The following is an 18,176-nucleotide window of genomic DNA, read 5'->3' on the forward strand; positions in this document are numbered from 1 at the left end:
TTATCCAGGTGTGTGGTAGGCTGTCAAAAGCTTTTTTGTAGTCAATCCACGACATGCATAGATTCTTCTTCTGTTTCTTTGCTGGTCCATTATGATCTTACTAAGAAGGAGTTGGTCTTTGCATCCTCTTGATCCTTTTTTGCATCCTTTTTGCTCAGGTGGGAGTATATTATTTTTGTTTAAGTGATTATAGATTCTATTGCTTAGTGCTTGAGTCATAATTTTGTACAAGGTAGGAAGGCAGGTGATAGGCCTGTAGTTTCTTGGGTCTTTTGTGTTGTTCCCTTTTGAAAGTAGTATTGTTTTTCCAGTTGTTAGCCATTCAGGGGTGTTTTCAGGATTTTTTATTATTAAGTTAAATGCTCCTGTTATGTGAGTATGCAGTGGTGTTAATTGTTTGATCCAGAAATTGTGAACTTTGTCTGGGCCCGGTGATTTCCAATTGTGGGTTCTTTTGATGGTAGCAATGATTTCGTCATTTTCCAGATCTTTCCATTCATCCTCATTTATGTGTTCTTGATCTATCTTTTCTTGTTGTATCCAGCTTGCATCTTTGTTATGTGTCTTCTCCTCTTCAAATATTCCCCGCCAGAAGCATTCTAATTCATCTGGGTCAGGTGTCTCTTTTATTTCGTTATTGTTTACTTTATTTAGGTTACTTCGATAGAACTTTTTCATATCTTCATTGAACATTTTATTTTGACGATATTGATCACTCCTTTTTGTGTATCTACGGAGGCGTTGTCCTTTTGCTTGCAATTTCATTTTTAGTTTAGTCTCTAGCTCCTCAGTGGTCTGATATCCATATTTCCTGAATATTACAATAGTCTTAGTCATTACTTTTTTTGTGGATACTCCTTTTTTATATTCTTCCAGAATTGCTATCTCCGTTCGATAAGTTTCTATGGTTTTTTTAATTCGGATTTTCCAACTCGGTTCTTTGTATTTTGCCTATTATTATTTTTTTTTCACAGATGTTTCCTGGTTTTACACACAACGTGACGACTCACTGAGCAGCTCTCGTGTGTTGCTACCGATCTAGAAAAGATCTAACCATATTGGTGGCGTCGAGAATTACTGATTTTTGCATTTTATGGTAAGTATTCCACGGTATTACTATTTGGCGTAGTTGTTCTTTTAGGTTTTTAGGTATCAGTCCCATAGATGAAATTATCAGAGGAACTATTGTGACTGATTCCAAAGCCCACATGCTCTTTATTTCAGATTTGAGACTGGTGTATTTTGTGATTTTCTCAGTTATTTTACTTTCTAAGTTGTTGTTGTTGGGGATTGCAATATCTATTAGTAGAGCGCTTCTTTCCTTCTTGCGTACAGGCACAATATCTGGGCCGGTGTTATCAATTTTGCGGTCAGTTATAATACCTTTATCCCAGTATATTTGGATGTCCTGAGTTTCCAGAACGTGTGGTGGTGTGTATTTATAATACGGTTCAATGTTTTCGGGATCACAGTCATACATGTGAAGTATTTCCAAGTAAACGATGGTAGCTACTTTATTATGACGCTCTAAGTATTTTGTGCCCGCCATATTTTGACAATTGGACAGGATGTGTTCTATTGTTTCTTGCTGACAGTTGCATTTTCTGCATAAATCGGAGGGTAGGTCCTCATTGAGGATATGTTTCCTGTAGCTTCGTGTAGCTATTACTTGATCCTATATAGATACCATAAATCCTTCGGTTTCTGGGAAAAGGTTGCCATTTATTAGCCATCTGAGTGATGCGCGTTTATCAACGTGGGTTTTTCCTAGTTCGTAGAGATATCGCCCATGTAATTCCTTTGATTTCCAGTTTTGAACCTTTGCTTGCTCGGTAGTCATGTTTGGTAGGGGTTTATATGTTCTGTCACTTAGGTTGAGAGGGGTATAGTTAATATCTGCTGTTTTAATAGCTTTGGCAATTTCTGAGTCACTTTCAAATGCCTATTATTATTATTTTATGTATTTTTTTTTCTCAGCAAATGCTGGTTGGGCTGGCTTCTGGAGAAGGAATTCACCTTATCCCATAGCCAGAAATTTACGTACTATACTGCATGTGTGTGAAATTGCGCTTCTCTGCATTGGTACGTAAAGGCCTGAGGGACTGTCGGGCTGAGTATCAACTCAGACAAAACCGCGATAGTGCCATTCACCAGAAGGCGAAGTCTGAAAAACTTGAAAAGAATCCAACTAGATGGAAAGGAAATACTGCCAACCCAGGAAGTTAAATACCTGGGAATAACCCTGGACAGTAAACTCCTGTGGAACAGGCATATTAAGAACACTACCAGCAAAGCCATAAAGGCTCTCATGATATGCAGAAGACTGGCCGGAAATAGATGGGGCTGCTCCCCTAACATTTTGCGCTGGATGTATACCATGATAGTAAGACCCATGATTACTTATGGAGCAGTTGCCTGGTACACAAAACTAGAGCAACGGACGGCAAGGCTAAACCTATGCAAAGTCCAGAGACTAGCATGTGTTTGCATCACAGGAGCCATGAGAACCTGTCCAACAGCAGCAATGGAGGTCATTCTAGATCTAACACCACTGCACATTGTCATTGGTAGATATGCCAATGCGACAATGATTTGATTTGACCATGTTAGTGACCATTCTCACTAACGGAATTAGTACTGGGAGAATTGTCAGATCAGGGACTTGGAACACCCTCAAAAAGGAAATACCACTTCTGCAACTCCCAGTGGACGATATGCCAAGAACGTACAACTTTGACAAACATGTCAATGTAGTATTGAGCAATAAGAAGGATTGGAAGAGCGAAACGCTTGCCCAGCAGTTAAAAGACCATACCATAACTTGGTATACTGATGCTTCCAAAACCAATACGGGAACAGGGATCGGAGTGTTTGGGCCGAGAGCTAATTACTTCGAACCAATGGGCACTTACCCTAGTATCCTACAGGCAGAAATCTACGCTATCGAGAGATGCGTACAACTTATCTTAGATAGGAACTATCGGAAACAAGAAATAGCCATCTTATCTGATAGTCAAGCAGCATTAAAGGCGATCAACTCAGTATCAATCAATTCGAAATTGGTCAAAGAATGCATAGAAGCTGAATAAATTAGGCAAAGAAAACAAAGTCCTTCTACACTGGGTGCCTGCTCACCAAGGGATAGAAGGCAATGAAAAAGCAAATAATCTAGCTAGGAAAGGAGCGAACACTCCACTAACTGGACCAGAACCGTTCTGCTTTCCAAGTGGTAACCAACTCAAGGCGGAACTCAAGAACTTGGAAGATTCCATCCGCAACCTAGAATGGAAATCTTGCAATGGTCTAGGACACTCGAAGAAGTTTCTGAGGGCTTATGATCAAGAAAAATCACAGATCTTCCTGGGTCTGAGTAAGAATAATCTTCGGATTGTCACGGGGTTTTAACAGGACACTGTCTCATCAATGAACACCTCAGTAGATTGAAACTAAGAAGAAACGGCGAATGCAGATTCTGTGGGGAAGATGGTGAAACACCAGTACACCTCATCACTGAGTGCGCCGAGACGACAACCATTCGTGCCATGAATTTTGGTACGACTGATATTGGAGATGAAGAACTACCCTCTATAAAACCGTCCCAGATACTGGCTTTTGTCAAAGCCCTGGGACTGTATGATGAGTTATGATTCAAGAAAGGGGGACACAATGGATCTGTAAGGTCGAAGTGATTAACCCCCTCCCACTCATTCTAATTCTAATTCTAAAAGGCCTGAGGGTAGAGAGGCCTTATGCAAAAATTCCTTAAATCATTTAGATACAACTCCCTCAACTGATATCACTATTGGTATTATATCCATTTTAGACAATTTCCACATTTTTTCATTTCTATTACAAGGTCCTGGTATTTATTGACCTTCTCTCTCTCCGTCTTTATAATATTTAGGGTTAGTGGGACGGCTATGTCTATGATGAGTCCAACTTTTTTTCTTTATCTATTAAAACAATATCAGGACGGTGATTCTGTATGTGCCTGTCGGTTATATTAGGCCTGTCCCAATAAAGCGTATACTGGTGGTTCTCCAATACTGATATGGGTTCATATTTATACATCGCTGTTTTATTTTCTAAAAGCTTACAGTCTGAAGCAATAGTTTGGTGTATTATGGCTGCTATGCTGTTGTGTCTACCCAAGTAGGCATCATTTGCTAAGATAAAACACCCGCCCGTAATGTGCTCTATTGATTCTCCCACTGAATTGCACATTCTACATCTATCCACGCTGTTAACTTTAAGTATATGCCTCTCATAGTTTCTCGTTCTTATGACTTTATCCTGGATGGCGAGGATAAAGCCTTCCGTTTCTGGATGTAGGTCGCCATTTCGGAGAATAGATAGTGAAAGGTCTTTATCTATAGCTTCGTTATCTATCTGATTGGCGTATCGACCATGTATAGCCTTTTCTCTCCATCGCTGTTCGTTTGACTGTATTACCGGCACAACGTCTTCTTCCATGTCTGTATGAAGCTTCAGTGGCGTGGCATTAATATCATTCCTAATAATGTCTATCGTAAGTTGACCAGGCTGTCTGTAAAAATAGCGTCTGAGTTGTCCACTTCATTGTTGCACATGCGTTTGATATTTAGTAAACCTCTCCCTCCCTTATTTCGTGGTAAATACAGGCGTTCAATGGCTGAATTTGGGTGCAGACATCTAAATTTAGTTAGAAGTACGCGAGTGCGTCGATCCAATTCATCTAGGTCCGTTTGACTCCATTTTATAACTCCAAAGGAGTAAGTAAGTGCAGGGATTGCCCAAGAATTTATGGCTGTTATTAGATTTTTGCCATTCAATTTAGTATTAAGCAGTTTGGTGAATCTTTTAATATATTGCTGCTTAAACTTAAGCTTCATATCTGTATGATTTATACTCAGATGTTGCTCTATACCCAGATATTTGTATATTTCTCCTTGAGGCAGCACGTCGATATCGATGATTGGGTTACCCACCCGCTCTATTTTACCTCGGTTGGCACTTACAACCGCACACTTATCCAAGCCGAATGCCATTCCAATACTGTCACTGAATGATTTTGTACTATCAAGTAATAATGTAAGGTGTTTCCCTGATTCAGCAAATAATTTAATGTCATCAATATAAAGCATGTGACTAATTCTAACTCCACTTCGTTTATCTAACCTGTATCCTGTTTGAGTGTTATCGAGTAATGTAGAGAGAGGGTTTAGAACCAAGCAGAACCATGTAGGGCTAAGCGAATCGCCCTGGAATATACCATTGTTTATTTGGATGGTCTGTAAAGGGCAGTTTTTTAACATTAGGTTTACATTCCAATTAGACATGAGTGTTTTAGGATGTTTTGTATAATTGGATGGATTCTGTATATCTCCAGTACTTTCATCAACCAATTATGTGGTACCGAATCATATGCCTTGGAGTAATCGATATATCCCACATGCAGATTTCTTTGCTTGGCTCGAGCTTGCTCAGATATTACAGAGTCGCAGATAAGTAGATCCTTACAACCTCTGGAGCCTCTAGCGCATCCTTTCTGTAGCGGAGCTATTATGTTATTCAATTGGCAGTGCTTATAAATGTGGTTGTTTATAACAGCCGATAGTAATTTGTACAGTACTGACAGGCAAGTAATGGGTCTGTAATTACGCGGATCAGCAGGATCTCCTTTTTTGAAAAGCAAGTATGTGTTCGCGATGGTAAGAAATTTAGGTATTTGTTCTGGGTTTTGAAGCACTTGTTGAAAGCATTTAGTTAATGGCTGGTGTATTGATTCAAAGGACTTGAGCCAAAAATTTTGGATATTGTCCGGTCCTGGAGCTTTCCAATTATGGACTTTCTTTAACGCTAGTTTTATATCCTCTAGGTTTATTTCTGGGTTTTCCCTTTCTTGAATTTCTGAGGAGTGTTGTACAATTTTATTCAACCAAGGTGCATTTAAATCCGCGGTTTTTGGTGTGTCCCATATCGATTTCCAGTAGTCTACAAATGCCTGTTTGTCTAATTTTTCTGCTGTCTCAGGGACGTCTTCGATGTCATTATTAATGTTCTTATAAAACTTTTTTTGGTTCTCAGCAAATAATCTGTTCTGTGACTTACGCTTGTTTGCCTCATTGTAACGCTTTAGTATTGCCCCTTTAGCTTTTGCTTTCTGTCTCATAAGGTCGTAGTGTTCTGTTAGTTTCTGATTTAAGTCTGTGCAACCTTCATTAATCTTTAGAATTTTTAGGACATCTTTAATTTTCTTTTTAATTTTTGCTGTTCTTATTCCTTCCAGGTAGGTTTTTATGAGGTCGGCTTTAGCTCTGAATTCATCTATTTCTCTTGTAATTCTGGTTTTCCATTGAGGCTCTTTGCTTTTGTTATGTCTATGTGCGGTATCCTGTTCAAAATGTATTGCCCGACCGTTGATTTCTAGCACTGTAGTAGCTGCAGTATAGATGGTATTGTGCACCACTTCCAAACTGTTTACATTTGTAAGGTATTTCCGCAGCACAGCGTCAACATGTGTAATTGTGACTTTTGTGGTTGGTTTCATAATTAGCTGTGGAAGTCTTGGCCTTTTTAAGGGATCTATGTTTTGAAGAAAACTTAAATTGCTTAAATATCTTTCCTCAACCTCGTTTATGTTTGGTCTGTCCTGATCTGTAATTATTGCCTCTCTTTCTTCTGTCTGCTCTCTCGCATTTTCCTGTACTACTTGAAGTTCTTCTCTTATATCTGCTAGTCCCTCAGTGTTTTCCTGTATTTCATGTTGTTCCTGCTCCACCGTGAGTTTTTGTCCGACTTCTCTTCTTATTGTTTCTATTTCAGTTGGTGTTACATAGCCTTTCTTTACAATCACATTCTTTCTGTCTACCACATTCTGTTCTGTCATCAGGAGTTCCGGATGTAATTCTAGGAATTTTGAATGGAGTTGCGTCCTCCAACCGGGTGGTGGAATATCTTGACACTTAGAAACGTAAAAATAGACTCTCATAATATCATAGTTTAACTCTTTAGTCCATTTAATACGCTTCGGTTTATCTCTCCTAACAGCAGCTCTACCCTTAGATTTAGGTTTCGCGAGCTGTCAGGCAAAGGGGGATTTTGTTGTTCAGTCCCATCTTGTATATTCTCCTCGATATTGGGTGGGGCTGTAGCTTCTTGGTTCTCACGCGCCCGCCTCCTCAACTGCGTAAGGTTGATGTCCCGCATACTGTCACGTCCAGCATCAACTCCAGACGCGCCCTGGCGCTCCCCAGGCAGCGGCTCTAATAAAATCACTAAACTTTTACTTGTCTCCATAATGTTGAGCTGCTCCAGTTAGTCGCCTGTTACGACAGGCAGGAGGTTCCTTTGCACTATTCTTTTTACAACCCGGCAACCACACAGGTTTTCTTATTATTATTATTATTATTAAATATTGGTGCCCGACTCTCTCTATGCCTATATCATCGCCGCGGCGCCGGCGCGGCGTAGAAACGAACAATCGCATTGTGATCCGATTCAATTCTTACGACTCTTTTTTACGGCTCATCGTTCAAATTTTATGGATCTGTGCTAGTCGCGATTCAATTGAACGAACCGTATTGTCAGTAATGAATCAATTGTCACGACTCTTTGACCGAACGAGCCGCAGAAACGAACGATCGCATTGTTACCGACATTTAAGGAGATGCAACCCGTTATACAGCTAGAGCCTTGAAAATGTGACGTAGAGGTAGAGAGGTGGGATTATGAAAAGAAAACTGTACGGCAAGAGTATAATATTTTATTGTTAACTATCGACTCACGTAATAATTGTGTAAAATAAACATTAGTTAAGTTACTACTTTGGACTAGAAATAAGTTCAAACAAATTCAGAAGTGAGATTAATAACAACGTGTAGTTTCCCTGAAATTGAAAATAAGTTATATGGTGAAAAATATAGGTTAGACGATAAAACGTGGACAACTCGGTGAGAAAGGTCTTAACCTAGGGACACTTATTGATCGAACAGTTGGTACGGTTCTTCTTTTAAGTAAATTAGGTCTGAATCAAGCAGTATTGACAATAAACAGGCTAAGTCTGACGTCATGAGAGGCGTGGCCAAAAAAACCTTTCCAAACAATTTGGATTTGTAATTTTGAACGCCATAGGAGAGATTTTAAGTGTTGTTTTTAGTTTTACTAGTAACTATTAAGACTATTTGTTTCTTAATTTATATTCTTCATCGTAGCTATTAGCCGCTAACATCGTCAGATCAAGGTAAATATATCGTATAACAGAAATATTTACAGGGAAACATGTTTGAGGTTATGTTACTTTTTTGTTTACTGCATTTTCTTTGTGCTTTTTTTTAAATTAAAAATAATTTCTACCTCGATTTCTACTAATTTTGTGATATATATTTTTTAGAGTGTTCAACCTTCTCTATTTTCTTAACATCGTTAAGATGGTAATGTTTTTTTCTCCTGATTGCAAACACTACAGTGAAGAAAAAAATGCAATTTTTTTGTATTTCCGGCCAATCCAGATGAAAAGAAAGCATGGATTAAACTTCTTAGGTATGTTATTCTGTGGAAAATGATATACCATAATGATTTTCCAATCTTCTACATTTTTAGAAGGCAAGACCGAGAACCAACTAAACATTCCTTAGTTTGTAGTTGCCATTTTGTAGGCCAGAATAGGAAAAATAGACCTACAATTTTTAACTTTAATGTTAAAAGAAAAATGAATTTTCTAAGCCCAGAGAAAAGGTAAGGTTTGTTGTGGTAATGGTAATGTTTTTTAGGGCAGGAGAAGTAATAGTGGTAGTTTTTTTCCAATTAGTAAAATAAATATATTAAAGCAATACATTTTTATTCTTAGAAAACGTGCTTCCAATAGTGTTGATGTAGAGAACCTTATTAGTATAAGTACCGAAAGCTTGAGCTTAAACCCCGATGATCAACCGTCAACAAGTAAAGAAGCTATTGAATCTAGAAGTGTCAGTAGAATATCGGAATACCAACCATCAACAAGCCAGGAAGATACTGAATCACGAACTACCAATAGAATGTCAGGTGCCAGTCTGGAAGCGGAAAATTACTTTTTGAAGCAAGAAGTGGAAGAACTGACCAAAAAACTTAACGACTTGACAGCCCGTTTCAGTTATGAGCAAATAAAGCAAAATGATGCACATGTCCTCATGTACACTGGATTACCAACTCACCACTTATTTATGGTGCTGTTTGAGACTATGGATAACTTTTCCTTAAATTATTATGCAAAATGGCATGTAAAAATGTTACCTAAAATAGATCAGCTCTTAATGACATTAATGAAATTGAAGCTTAATGTACCTCATGAATATTTGGCTTTAAGATTTAGGTGCAGTACAGCCACTGTCACAAATGTTGTCATGACATGGATATCTGCATTACATAATGTCCTGTTTTTGCAGTTAATGAAAACAATTCCGCCAAGGTCTAAAAACCAGACATGTCTTCCTTCCGCATTTGAAACCTTTAGAAGCTGCAGTATTATTCTTGATTGCACTGAAATATATTGAGATACACCAAGCAGTATGGAACATCAAAGACTGACATACAGTTCTTATAAGCACAGAAATACTTGGAAGATATTAGTAGGAGTTGCACCCAATGGGGTATTAACCTATGTCAGTCAGGCCTACCCCGGATCAGTGTCTGATAAAAGAATAGTGGAACATTGTGGTGTATTAAATCAAATGGTTTCCGGAGATCTGATCTTAGCCGACAAAGGCTTTTTAATCAAAGATTTATTACCTTCAGGTGTACATTTAAATATTCCTCCATTTTTGAGCATACCACAATTTACACCAGAACAAGTTTATGAAACACAAAACATTGCTAAGGCAAGGATCCATGTGGAAAGGTCAGTTCGACGTATAAAATGTTTTAATTTTTTACAAAGAGTCCCCCAATATTATATATCACAGATATCAACAATATTTCAGTTATGTGCAGCACTAACTAATTTTCAGTATCCATTGATTAAAGAAGTGGAAGAATATTATGCATAATATAAGTTATTTACACAGTTTTGGTAGGTATTATTTATCCAATGTAATTAAAAGTTATAAATAGTTTTTTTTAAATAAAGACAAGTATTAAAAATTAATATCCTTATTTTATTTTGTTAGCTTGTCATACTTAATTTATTTTGGCACAGGGTGGGCCGTTTATCTTGGGACACTTATCTCAGATATCTCAGAAGTATCGGAGGTATAGCAAAAAGTTAACTACAAAAATTTATAAGCATATTACGAGCCTATAATTTTTTATTTTCATAATATAGTTTTTCTTGGGCGAGTTTTAACTGACTAATTTTAAATGAGACATAATATTATAATTATTACATTTTAGATTCTACGCAAAATTTTAAGCACTTTTTGTGTATAAAGTCCTATACCTATCTTCAACTGTTTTCAAGTTATAAACAATTGAAAATCATTTTTTTATATAGTCACAGCAAAAAGATTAAAGGTTAATAAAAAAAACAATTTCTATCAGTCTTTCAAATTACTATTATTATTAAAAATTAAGCAATTTTACAACTACATGTTAACTTTCTAATAAACGGGGAAGGTAATGAGAAAAATAAAATTTTTCTAAAACTGACAAGTTTTGGACCCATGTTAAGTCATAATCCATTGTCACCTTTATTACTTCTTGCAAAGTCCAAATACACAATATACTTTGTTTTCTTCTTGTTAAAAAAAGGTTTCCTTGGATCTGATGGTAATAATTGTGATTTTTATTTATAATTATATCCCCATCATCATTAAAATATATTACATATTTTGTATCATTTTTAAGTTTTTCTGTTAATTTATCATTTCTATAAGTATACAGACATTTAATTTCCACAATGGTGTCATTATCAATTAGACCGTCAGGACTTGCTCCCAAAATTCCTGTATTTGACAGCCATAATCCTGTTGGCCTAATATCCTTGTTAAGGTCGGATTTCAAGAAATCAATTCCACTTTGTTCATGCGTTTTGCCCCACTGTATCGCCTTAACACCTTCAGGACTGTACGAACCTAAAAATATAGAAATATAAATAAACACATTTTAGGTTGAAACTGAGAAAAACAATAAACTTACCAGTTAAAGTCTTAAATAAACTATCAGGAAATCTATTTCTCTGACAAGCAGCAAGTATAGTTCCAAAATTACTTGCAGGAAGTCGATGTTTTCTTAATAAAAACCATTTTTCATTTTGAGATTGGCCTGTGGTAATTTCAGCAATATATTCTATATGTGCATCGTCAATGGCACATTTTTCTTTTAAGTATTTTATTTTTTCAGAAGCATTGACAAACTCATCTGATGATAATATGTTTTCGATAATTGGCAAATTTACTTTTTGGAGCATTCCATGAACATTCTTTGTCTGTTGTAGATATGTTATAATGCCCAAATAATGCTAGCGCTACAATATGATGGCATTTTATTCCTTTTGGACAAGAACAGTTTGCCAAAGTCAGTTCTCCATCACTGTTCAGCCCAATCTAAAATAGTACCTTCAGGTTAACAAATTAAGTATTTTTTTAAAAATAATCATAGATTAAAGGAGTAAAAGTGAAAACTGGTAGAAAATAAAAATTACTTACCTCAACTTTGTAACCTTTTCTTTCATGCTTGCATGAACTTCGCCTCTTATCAACAAAAGTGAGCCGTCAAATTGCATTTTTAGAACATGGTTGGATTCCAATGCATTTTCCCCTTTTTTAATCATCTTGCTATCACCCTCATAAAAGGCTATAATACTTGAAAACGACAGGACATGTTTAGAAGCCATTCTAAAATAAAGTGTTTACTGTGAAAACATAACCTCACTAACGTTCAAACCTATTTTAAGAAAATTCGGTGATTATTTTCTAAAGAAACTAAATAAGTTAATTTTCACAAAATTATACATTACCTATTTCGAACAGTCTCAGCTCTTATTTTTAATTCCAAAAGGAACAATCTTTTAACAAAAAAACTCATATGCAAATTAACACAAGGAAGCGGTTTGTTTGGAAAGGTTTTTATGGCCACGCCTCTCATGACGTCACGGCTTAGCCTGTCTATTGACAGTTAAAAATAGAACTGAAGTTAGTTGGAGATTGATGTTTTGTGAGAGAATTGATGTTTTGTGAAGGACAAAGTTGTTGTTTTGAGAATTTTATTCCGGATGCCTCGATTTAATCAGAATTTTACAAGACATTCCGGGGAAAAGGAGATTCCTAATTTTAAGAAAGCTCCTGGAGCTATGGGATCGTCAGATGTAGGAAAACAGATAATGGCTTTGATGCAAATGATAGAACAGAGCTGTATAACGAGTGAAGAAAGGTTAATGAGACTTATTCAACAACAAAATAATGTCCAGAAATACCAAATTATCTCAGATTTCAGTAAGTCCATTAGTGATTTTAATGGGGAAACGTTAGACAAGACTGCAATGGATTGGATGGAACAATTGGAAACTACTGCAAAAATACATTTAGTTGGAACTGCTAAGAATTGGTATATGTTGAATGCCAGGGAAATAAAGGATTATAGCGATTTTAAGTCAAAGTTTTAGAAAACCTTCAAATTAAGGATAAATATGACAGAAATTTGGGAGAACATGAAAATACGAAAAATGAATACAAGCAAAATAGGTCTGAATCTCTCTATGTAAGCCATTTTATTTAGAATTTGAAGAAACTAAAGAGCAAATTTTGATAGGTTTAATCAAAAGACGACTGCGTTTTTAATGCCTTAAAAATAATAAAGTGCCACATGATTGATAACCACCGTACTAAATTAGCGATACCAGAAATGAATGGACCGAGAATCATAAAAATGCTTAAATTTTTGTGTATTGGAACTTCAATAGAGCTTGCAATTTATAAACCCAATTTCAGAAATATTAACAAACGAACAAGAATCAAAAGTTCTAAAGACCAGAGTGCAGAAACAGAGAGCAGCGCGAAATTACCTACAAAAAAAATAACTGGCGAAAATATCTTGGTATAAATGAAAGATAAATCATATGCCGATTTACTGAAGACTCTAAAAGCAGCTGTTAATCCCAATGAATTAGATGTGGATATAAAAAATTTAAAAAGAACAAAAAATGATGGGCTACTTCTTACAATTGGAAATGGAACCGACAGAGCCGAGATTTTAAAAAGAGAGCTACGAGAAAAGGTGCCAGGTGTGGTCGCGTCCCTACTCACCAAAAAGACGATTCTGCATATCAAATATATGGATGAACTGGTTGACGAAGAAGAAATAAGGGAAGCTATAAGAGAAGCAATAAGTGCAACAAAGGAATTTTAAATCAGGGCAATTCGTCCTGCGTTTGAAAATAAACGAAATGCGACGATAATTATTAACGATGATGATGCTAGCAAGCTAATAGAAATGAGAACAATAAAAATCGGATGGTCAAGCTATAGGATCATCGAAAGAGAGAAGAAAGTGCGATGTTTCAGATGCTGGGAGTCTGGGCATGTAAAAGAACAATGCACTGGACCAAATCGCGAAAAATTGTGTATGCGATGTACCAAAGATGGACATATCCGAATAGAAGATATCCGAATGCACTTATCCTCCATATTGCATTAACTGTAAAAAAGAACGCCACCAAACTGGCCAAGCGTCATGTCTAGATAGATAAACAGGGTAATGATAAAGGGCATATATCTTTAAGCCAACATGAGAATTCTACAAATAAACACTAATAGAAGCCGACCAGCGCATGATATTGCTTTGGTGACAGCAAAAGATATAGGTGCGGCAATTTTGATTGTAAGCGAGCCAAATCGAACGGCCATTAAAAACCGAGCAGACTAGATATGCGATGAAAGAGGGGATACCGCAATAAAAATTATTGACGGCAATATACCAATACATAAACAAGGCCAGGACCGCGGTTACGCATATTTTGCCACAAAAAACCTAACATTCTACAGCTGTTATTCTTCGGGAAACAATGACATTAATGACCTGGATGATATTCTTTGGCACATAGGACAACAAATTAAGAGCACAAGAGAAAACGCCATTGTTGCCGGTGATTTTAATGCCAAGTCCAATGGGGAATGAACGTCACGGACAATCGAGACAGATTAATGGTAGAATGGATGGCAAGCAATGATCTCTGTGTTGTCAACCAAGGCGATAAGCCTACTTTCCAAAGTAAAAGTTATGGTTCAATATTAGACCTCACCATAACTACTGTTAAGGAAACAAATATTTAGTATTTGCACTCAACTATTTATTGAACAATTAAAAGGAAATATAAGATATTATGTAACACTAAAATAAAAACGAATCAATGTTTGTCTTTTCACTCTACCGTCACCGATCGTCTGACGGTAGAGTGAAAAGACAAACATTGATTCGTTTTTATTTTAGTGTAGCATAATATCATATATTTTCTTTTAATTTTTCAATAAATAGTTGAGTGCAAATCCTAAATATTTGTTTCCTTAACATAATCAGAAATGAGATCTGAACTCGTGTGTTTTTAAAACATTATTTGTTAGTGAAGATAAACATTGAGATTGACACTTTTTGTGCTTCTTGTGTATTGTTGAAAAAGAAAAGGACAATAGCGAAGTTATAAATACTCTGGTGAGTGACTGTTCAATATTGTAGCCTAAGTTAACCTGCATTTAATTAAATATTAGTTATATTTTGGCCTTAAACTCATTAGAACTTATCCGTCTGAAAACGAAATTGCATAATATATTACGGAATTATTCTTGAAAATATTATATTATTAAACCTCAAAAAAAAATCACGAAAAGTAGTGAGCATGGAATCTCCGCATAATTATAAAAATCGACGACTGCGTTCCCGTTCTCCATCTCGAGAGCGTTCTCATTATAACAGCAATAATCGCAGATTAGAGGAAAAATTTGAAAAGCGTTTCGAGAAACTAGAACAACTTATACTTAATAAAGTGGGAACCGGCGCATCTCCGGACTCAGAACATCGAACGCCTCCCGGTACACCGCCGTCGCTACGCCGCCGCCGTTCCAGATGAAGATCTCGCTCTTCGACACCTAGTAGACCAATTCGTGATTCGAGGACGCAGCGGTCGGAGTCGAATAGCCGCAAATCAGTAGATTGCGTACCTCAGCGTTTTGTCGGTCGTATGGAACTTATACCAGAATTTGACGCCTCAACTCAAAGCATAACGATAACGCAATGGTTAAATAAAATCGATTCCGTTGGAGATCTTTACGGCTGGGATAATAAAGCGAGAATATTTTGCATGATAAGCCGTCTCAGCGGTAACGCAAAAGCTTGGTATGATTGTCAAACAGAAATAAACAATAACTGGCACGAATGGAAAGAAAAATTAAAAACAATTTTTCCTTCTGTTCGCTCAATTGCAACTAAATTAAAAGAATTTGTAAACTATGAACGTCAGCACAATGAAGATGTGGTTTCATTTTATTATAATAAACTGCGCTTGGGAAAACATTGTGATCTACCCGACCATGTCGTTACGGACGTCATCATATCGACATTAAATAATAATTTATTGACAGCAAGCGCTCAGGCAGCCGGTTGTAAAAACACAGACACGCTTTTAAAATTTCTAGTTGAGTCAAACTATTCCAGTATGTTATCGACACGAAAAACGGATCAAATAAATAAACATAACCGAGCGGGACCCAGTGGAGTTAATAAAATAATTAATACACAAACATCATGTTACACTTGCGGCAAAACAGGTCACAAAGCTAAATATTGTTTTAGAAATAAAGCAATTGAAACTTGCTCTTACTGCAAGAAAACTGGACATTCCCGCGAAAAATGCTATAAATTAAAATCAGCTAGCGACACAGCAAAGATAAATTACATTTCTGAAAACGATAAGAAATATCACGTTACGGCAATGATTAATAATGAAGAAATATCATCGTATGTCGATTTTGGAAGTGCATGCACTATCATGAAAAAGTCAAGCGCTGATGCTCTGGGATTATCTATCGATAAAAATAAGATAACATTTATGCAAGGATATGGCGGGGCTATTATACCTTCCTTAGGCGAAACAACAGCATGTATAAAAATTGATGATGTTGAACGAAGAGCTCCAGTGGTTATAGTAGAAGACACTGTTCAGCAAATGGATCTACTGGTGGGCAGAACTTTTACTGAATTACCCAAAGTATGCCTTATTAAACGAGATAATAGTTTACTCTTCTATAATGATGAATCAGAATTGCCTACTGAAGATGTAGAAATAAACGATAAACAGTGTATACATATTGAAGACGAAACAACTATTGTCCCAGGAGTTAATAAAATCCAAGTATTTTGCGAAATCATATATGGCAGTGTAAAAATTTTCCGATCAGAACAATTTTCAAGAGGAAACACAGTAATTGTTCCTGCTAAGGAAATAGAAGTGTTCAATGGCAAAGGACTTTTGACAGTACTAAATATTAGCAAATGTCAACAGTATTTAAAAAAGGGCAATGTATTGCGCGGGGAATCTCTTCGGGGCAGCTTTCAAGGGCTGAAGTACCTGCAAAGACAACGCCCGAGACTAAAGATATACAACCACAACTGACTGATCTTTTAAAAAAATATGATGGATGTTTTAATACAAAAACCTCTGAATTGGGATGCACTAAGGTGGAGATGGAAATAAAACTTACTAGTGATATACCTATTTGTTATCGACCCTATCGATTGTCATATCATGAAAGAGAAGCAGATTGGGTACAGTGTGTTCAGAACGAAGAGGAAGATTGCAAGTTAATAAGAGAGCAGATTAAAAATGGCACTTCGGAAAAGGGTTTTGATCTAATTGAAGGTAAAATTCTGTCGCTTGATTCAAAACCAGCCAAGAATTTTAATTCCAAAAGAAGTACGCTGGAGGATAACAAGATTACATCATGACGAAAATGGACATCCTGGTATTCGACGTACCTTAGAATCAATAGGAGAGAAGTATTGGTTTACAGATATGAAAAACTTTGTGACAAAATATATCAAACACTGCATACCTTGTCTGTGTGCTAAGAAACCAACGGGGAAAAGAAGAGGTCGACTTTATCCAATAAAGAAAGTTGACAAACCTTTTCATACATTACACTTAGACCATTTAGGACCATTTTGTAAAAGTCCAAAAAGAAACAGTTATATGTTAGTCACTGTAGACTCGTTTACAAAATACACTTGGATTGAAGCAGTTCCTGATACTGGAGTTACACATGTGATTAGTACTTTGGAATTGCTGATAAAAATTTTTTAGTATACCAGAGAGAATTATTACAGATCGGGGAAGATGCTTTACAAGTAAGGCAATGACAGAATTTTGCAAAAGAAACAAGATTAAACATATACTAAATGCAATTGCTAGTCCAAGAAGTATTGGACTTTATTTGTCTCTATTTAAGATTAAATTATATTAAAGGGTAAGTTTAGAGCGTACTCACCGCTTCTATGTTCATATCAAACTAATATTTGAAACAAGTAAGAGGTGACAAAATATTGAATATGAGCATTTTTTAGTTGCCTGGTAGTGTTGTTTGCAGTGTAGCAACATGCAAAAATAATTCTAAGAAGGCACTGGAAAATGTAGCAGAATCCATGACTAACTCTCCACAGAAAGAAATTCTAAATGTCAGCCTATCGGAAACACCACCATGTAGTCAAGAAAATGATTACGACACCCTAAAAAGAAAATATAATGAGTTGCAAAATGAAAACATGGCTTTGAAACAAAAAGTTGATAGTCTTGAAAATGAACAAAAATTAAACCACCAAAAACTTCTTCATCTAGAAAAACAGTTGAAACAGGGTGGTATAGATTTCAAGACTAAAGTAAAAGAAGCTTTCAAGGAATTTTTGACCTCCAACCAAGTTGAAATTTTATTAAAGGAGAAAAGCAAAGCACGTTGACTCAACAAGAATTTTCTAACGCATTTATTATAAGGTTGTAAATTAAACATGTTTCATATTTCATAATTATTATTAAACTAAGTTCTCTTTAAAAACACTTTTAGGTACTTTAGCAAGCGTGCCTATATTTACTTAAGAACAACTTTACACTATCCTTTGCCTGGATTGTCAACACTTCTGCAGTGGGCAGCAAATGTGAATCTAACGAATGGAATTCTGGAAGATATTTTAAGTGTTTTGAGACTACGGGGAAAGTAAAACCTCATCGATTTAAGGCGACCATATTA

General features: G+C 36.2%; 3 protein-coding genes across 3 annotated transcripts; all 3 read right to left on the bottom strand.

Annotated features, from left to right (window-relative positions):
- LOC115883767 lies at nucleotides 1-837 on the bottom strand. Its single transcript, XM_030902178.1, has one exon. It carries the CDS (start codon nucleotides 835-837, stop codon nucleotides 1-3), a length of 837 nt encoding a protein of 278 aa, XP_030758038.1.
- A 4,462-nt stretch (nucleotides 838-5,299) lies between these two features.
- On the bottom strand, nucleotides 5,300-6,970 carry LOC115883768. The gene has a single exon (XM_030902179.1). The coding sequence runs from the start codon at nucleotides 6,968-6,970 to the stop codon at nucleotides 5,300-5,302; it is 1,671 nt and encodes a 556-aa protein (XP_030758039.1).
- A 3,651-nt stretch (nucleotides 6,971-10,621) lies between these two features.
- LOC115883769 lies at nucleotides 10,622-11,676 on the bottom strand. The gene is made up of 4 exons (XM_030902180.1): nucleotides 11,598-11,676; nucleotides 11,089-11,495; nucleotides 10,836-11,024; nucleotides 10,622-10,713 (listed from the first exon to the last, which is right to left on the bottom strand). The coding sequence occupies exons 2-4, from the start codon at nucleotides 11,357-11,359 to the stop codon at nucleotides 10,622-10,624; spliced, it is 552 nt and encodes a 183-aa protein (XP_030758040.1). The 5' UTR covers nucleotides 11,360-11,495; nucleotides 11,598-11,676.
- Between the last annotated feature and the right edge of the window lie 6,500 nt (nucleotides 11,677-18,176).

The sequence above is a fragment of the Sitophilus oryzae genome, unplaced genomic scaffold, assembly GCF_002938485.1.
Source record: "Sitophilus oryzae breed Bouriz unplaced genomic scaffold, Soryzae_2.0 scaffold_1977_pilon_pilon, whole genome shotgun sequence".
Lineage (NCBI taxonomy): Eukaryota > Metazoa > Arthropoda > Insecta > Coleoptera > Curculionidae > Sitophilus > Sitophilus oryzae.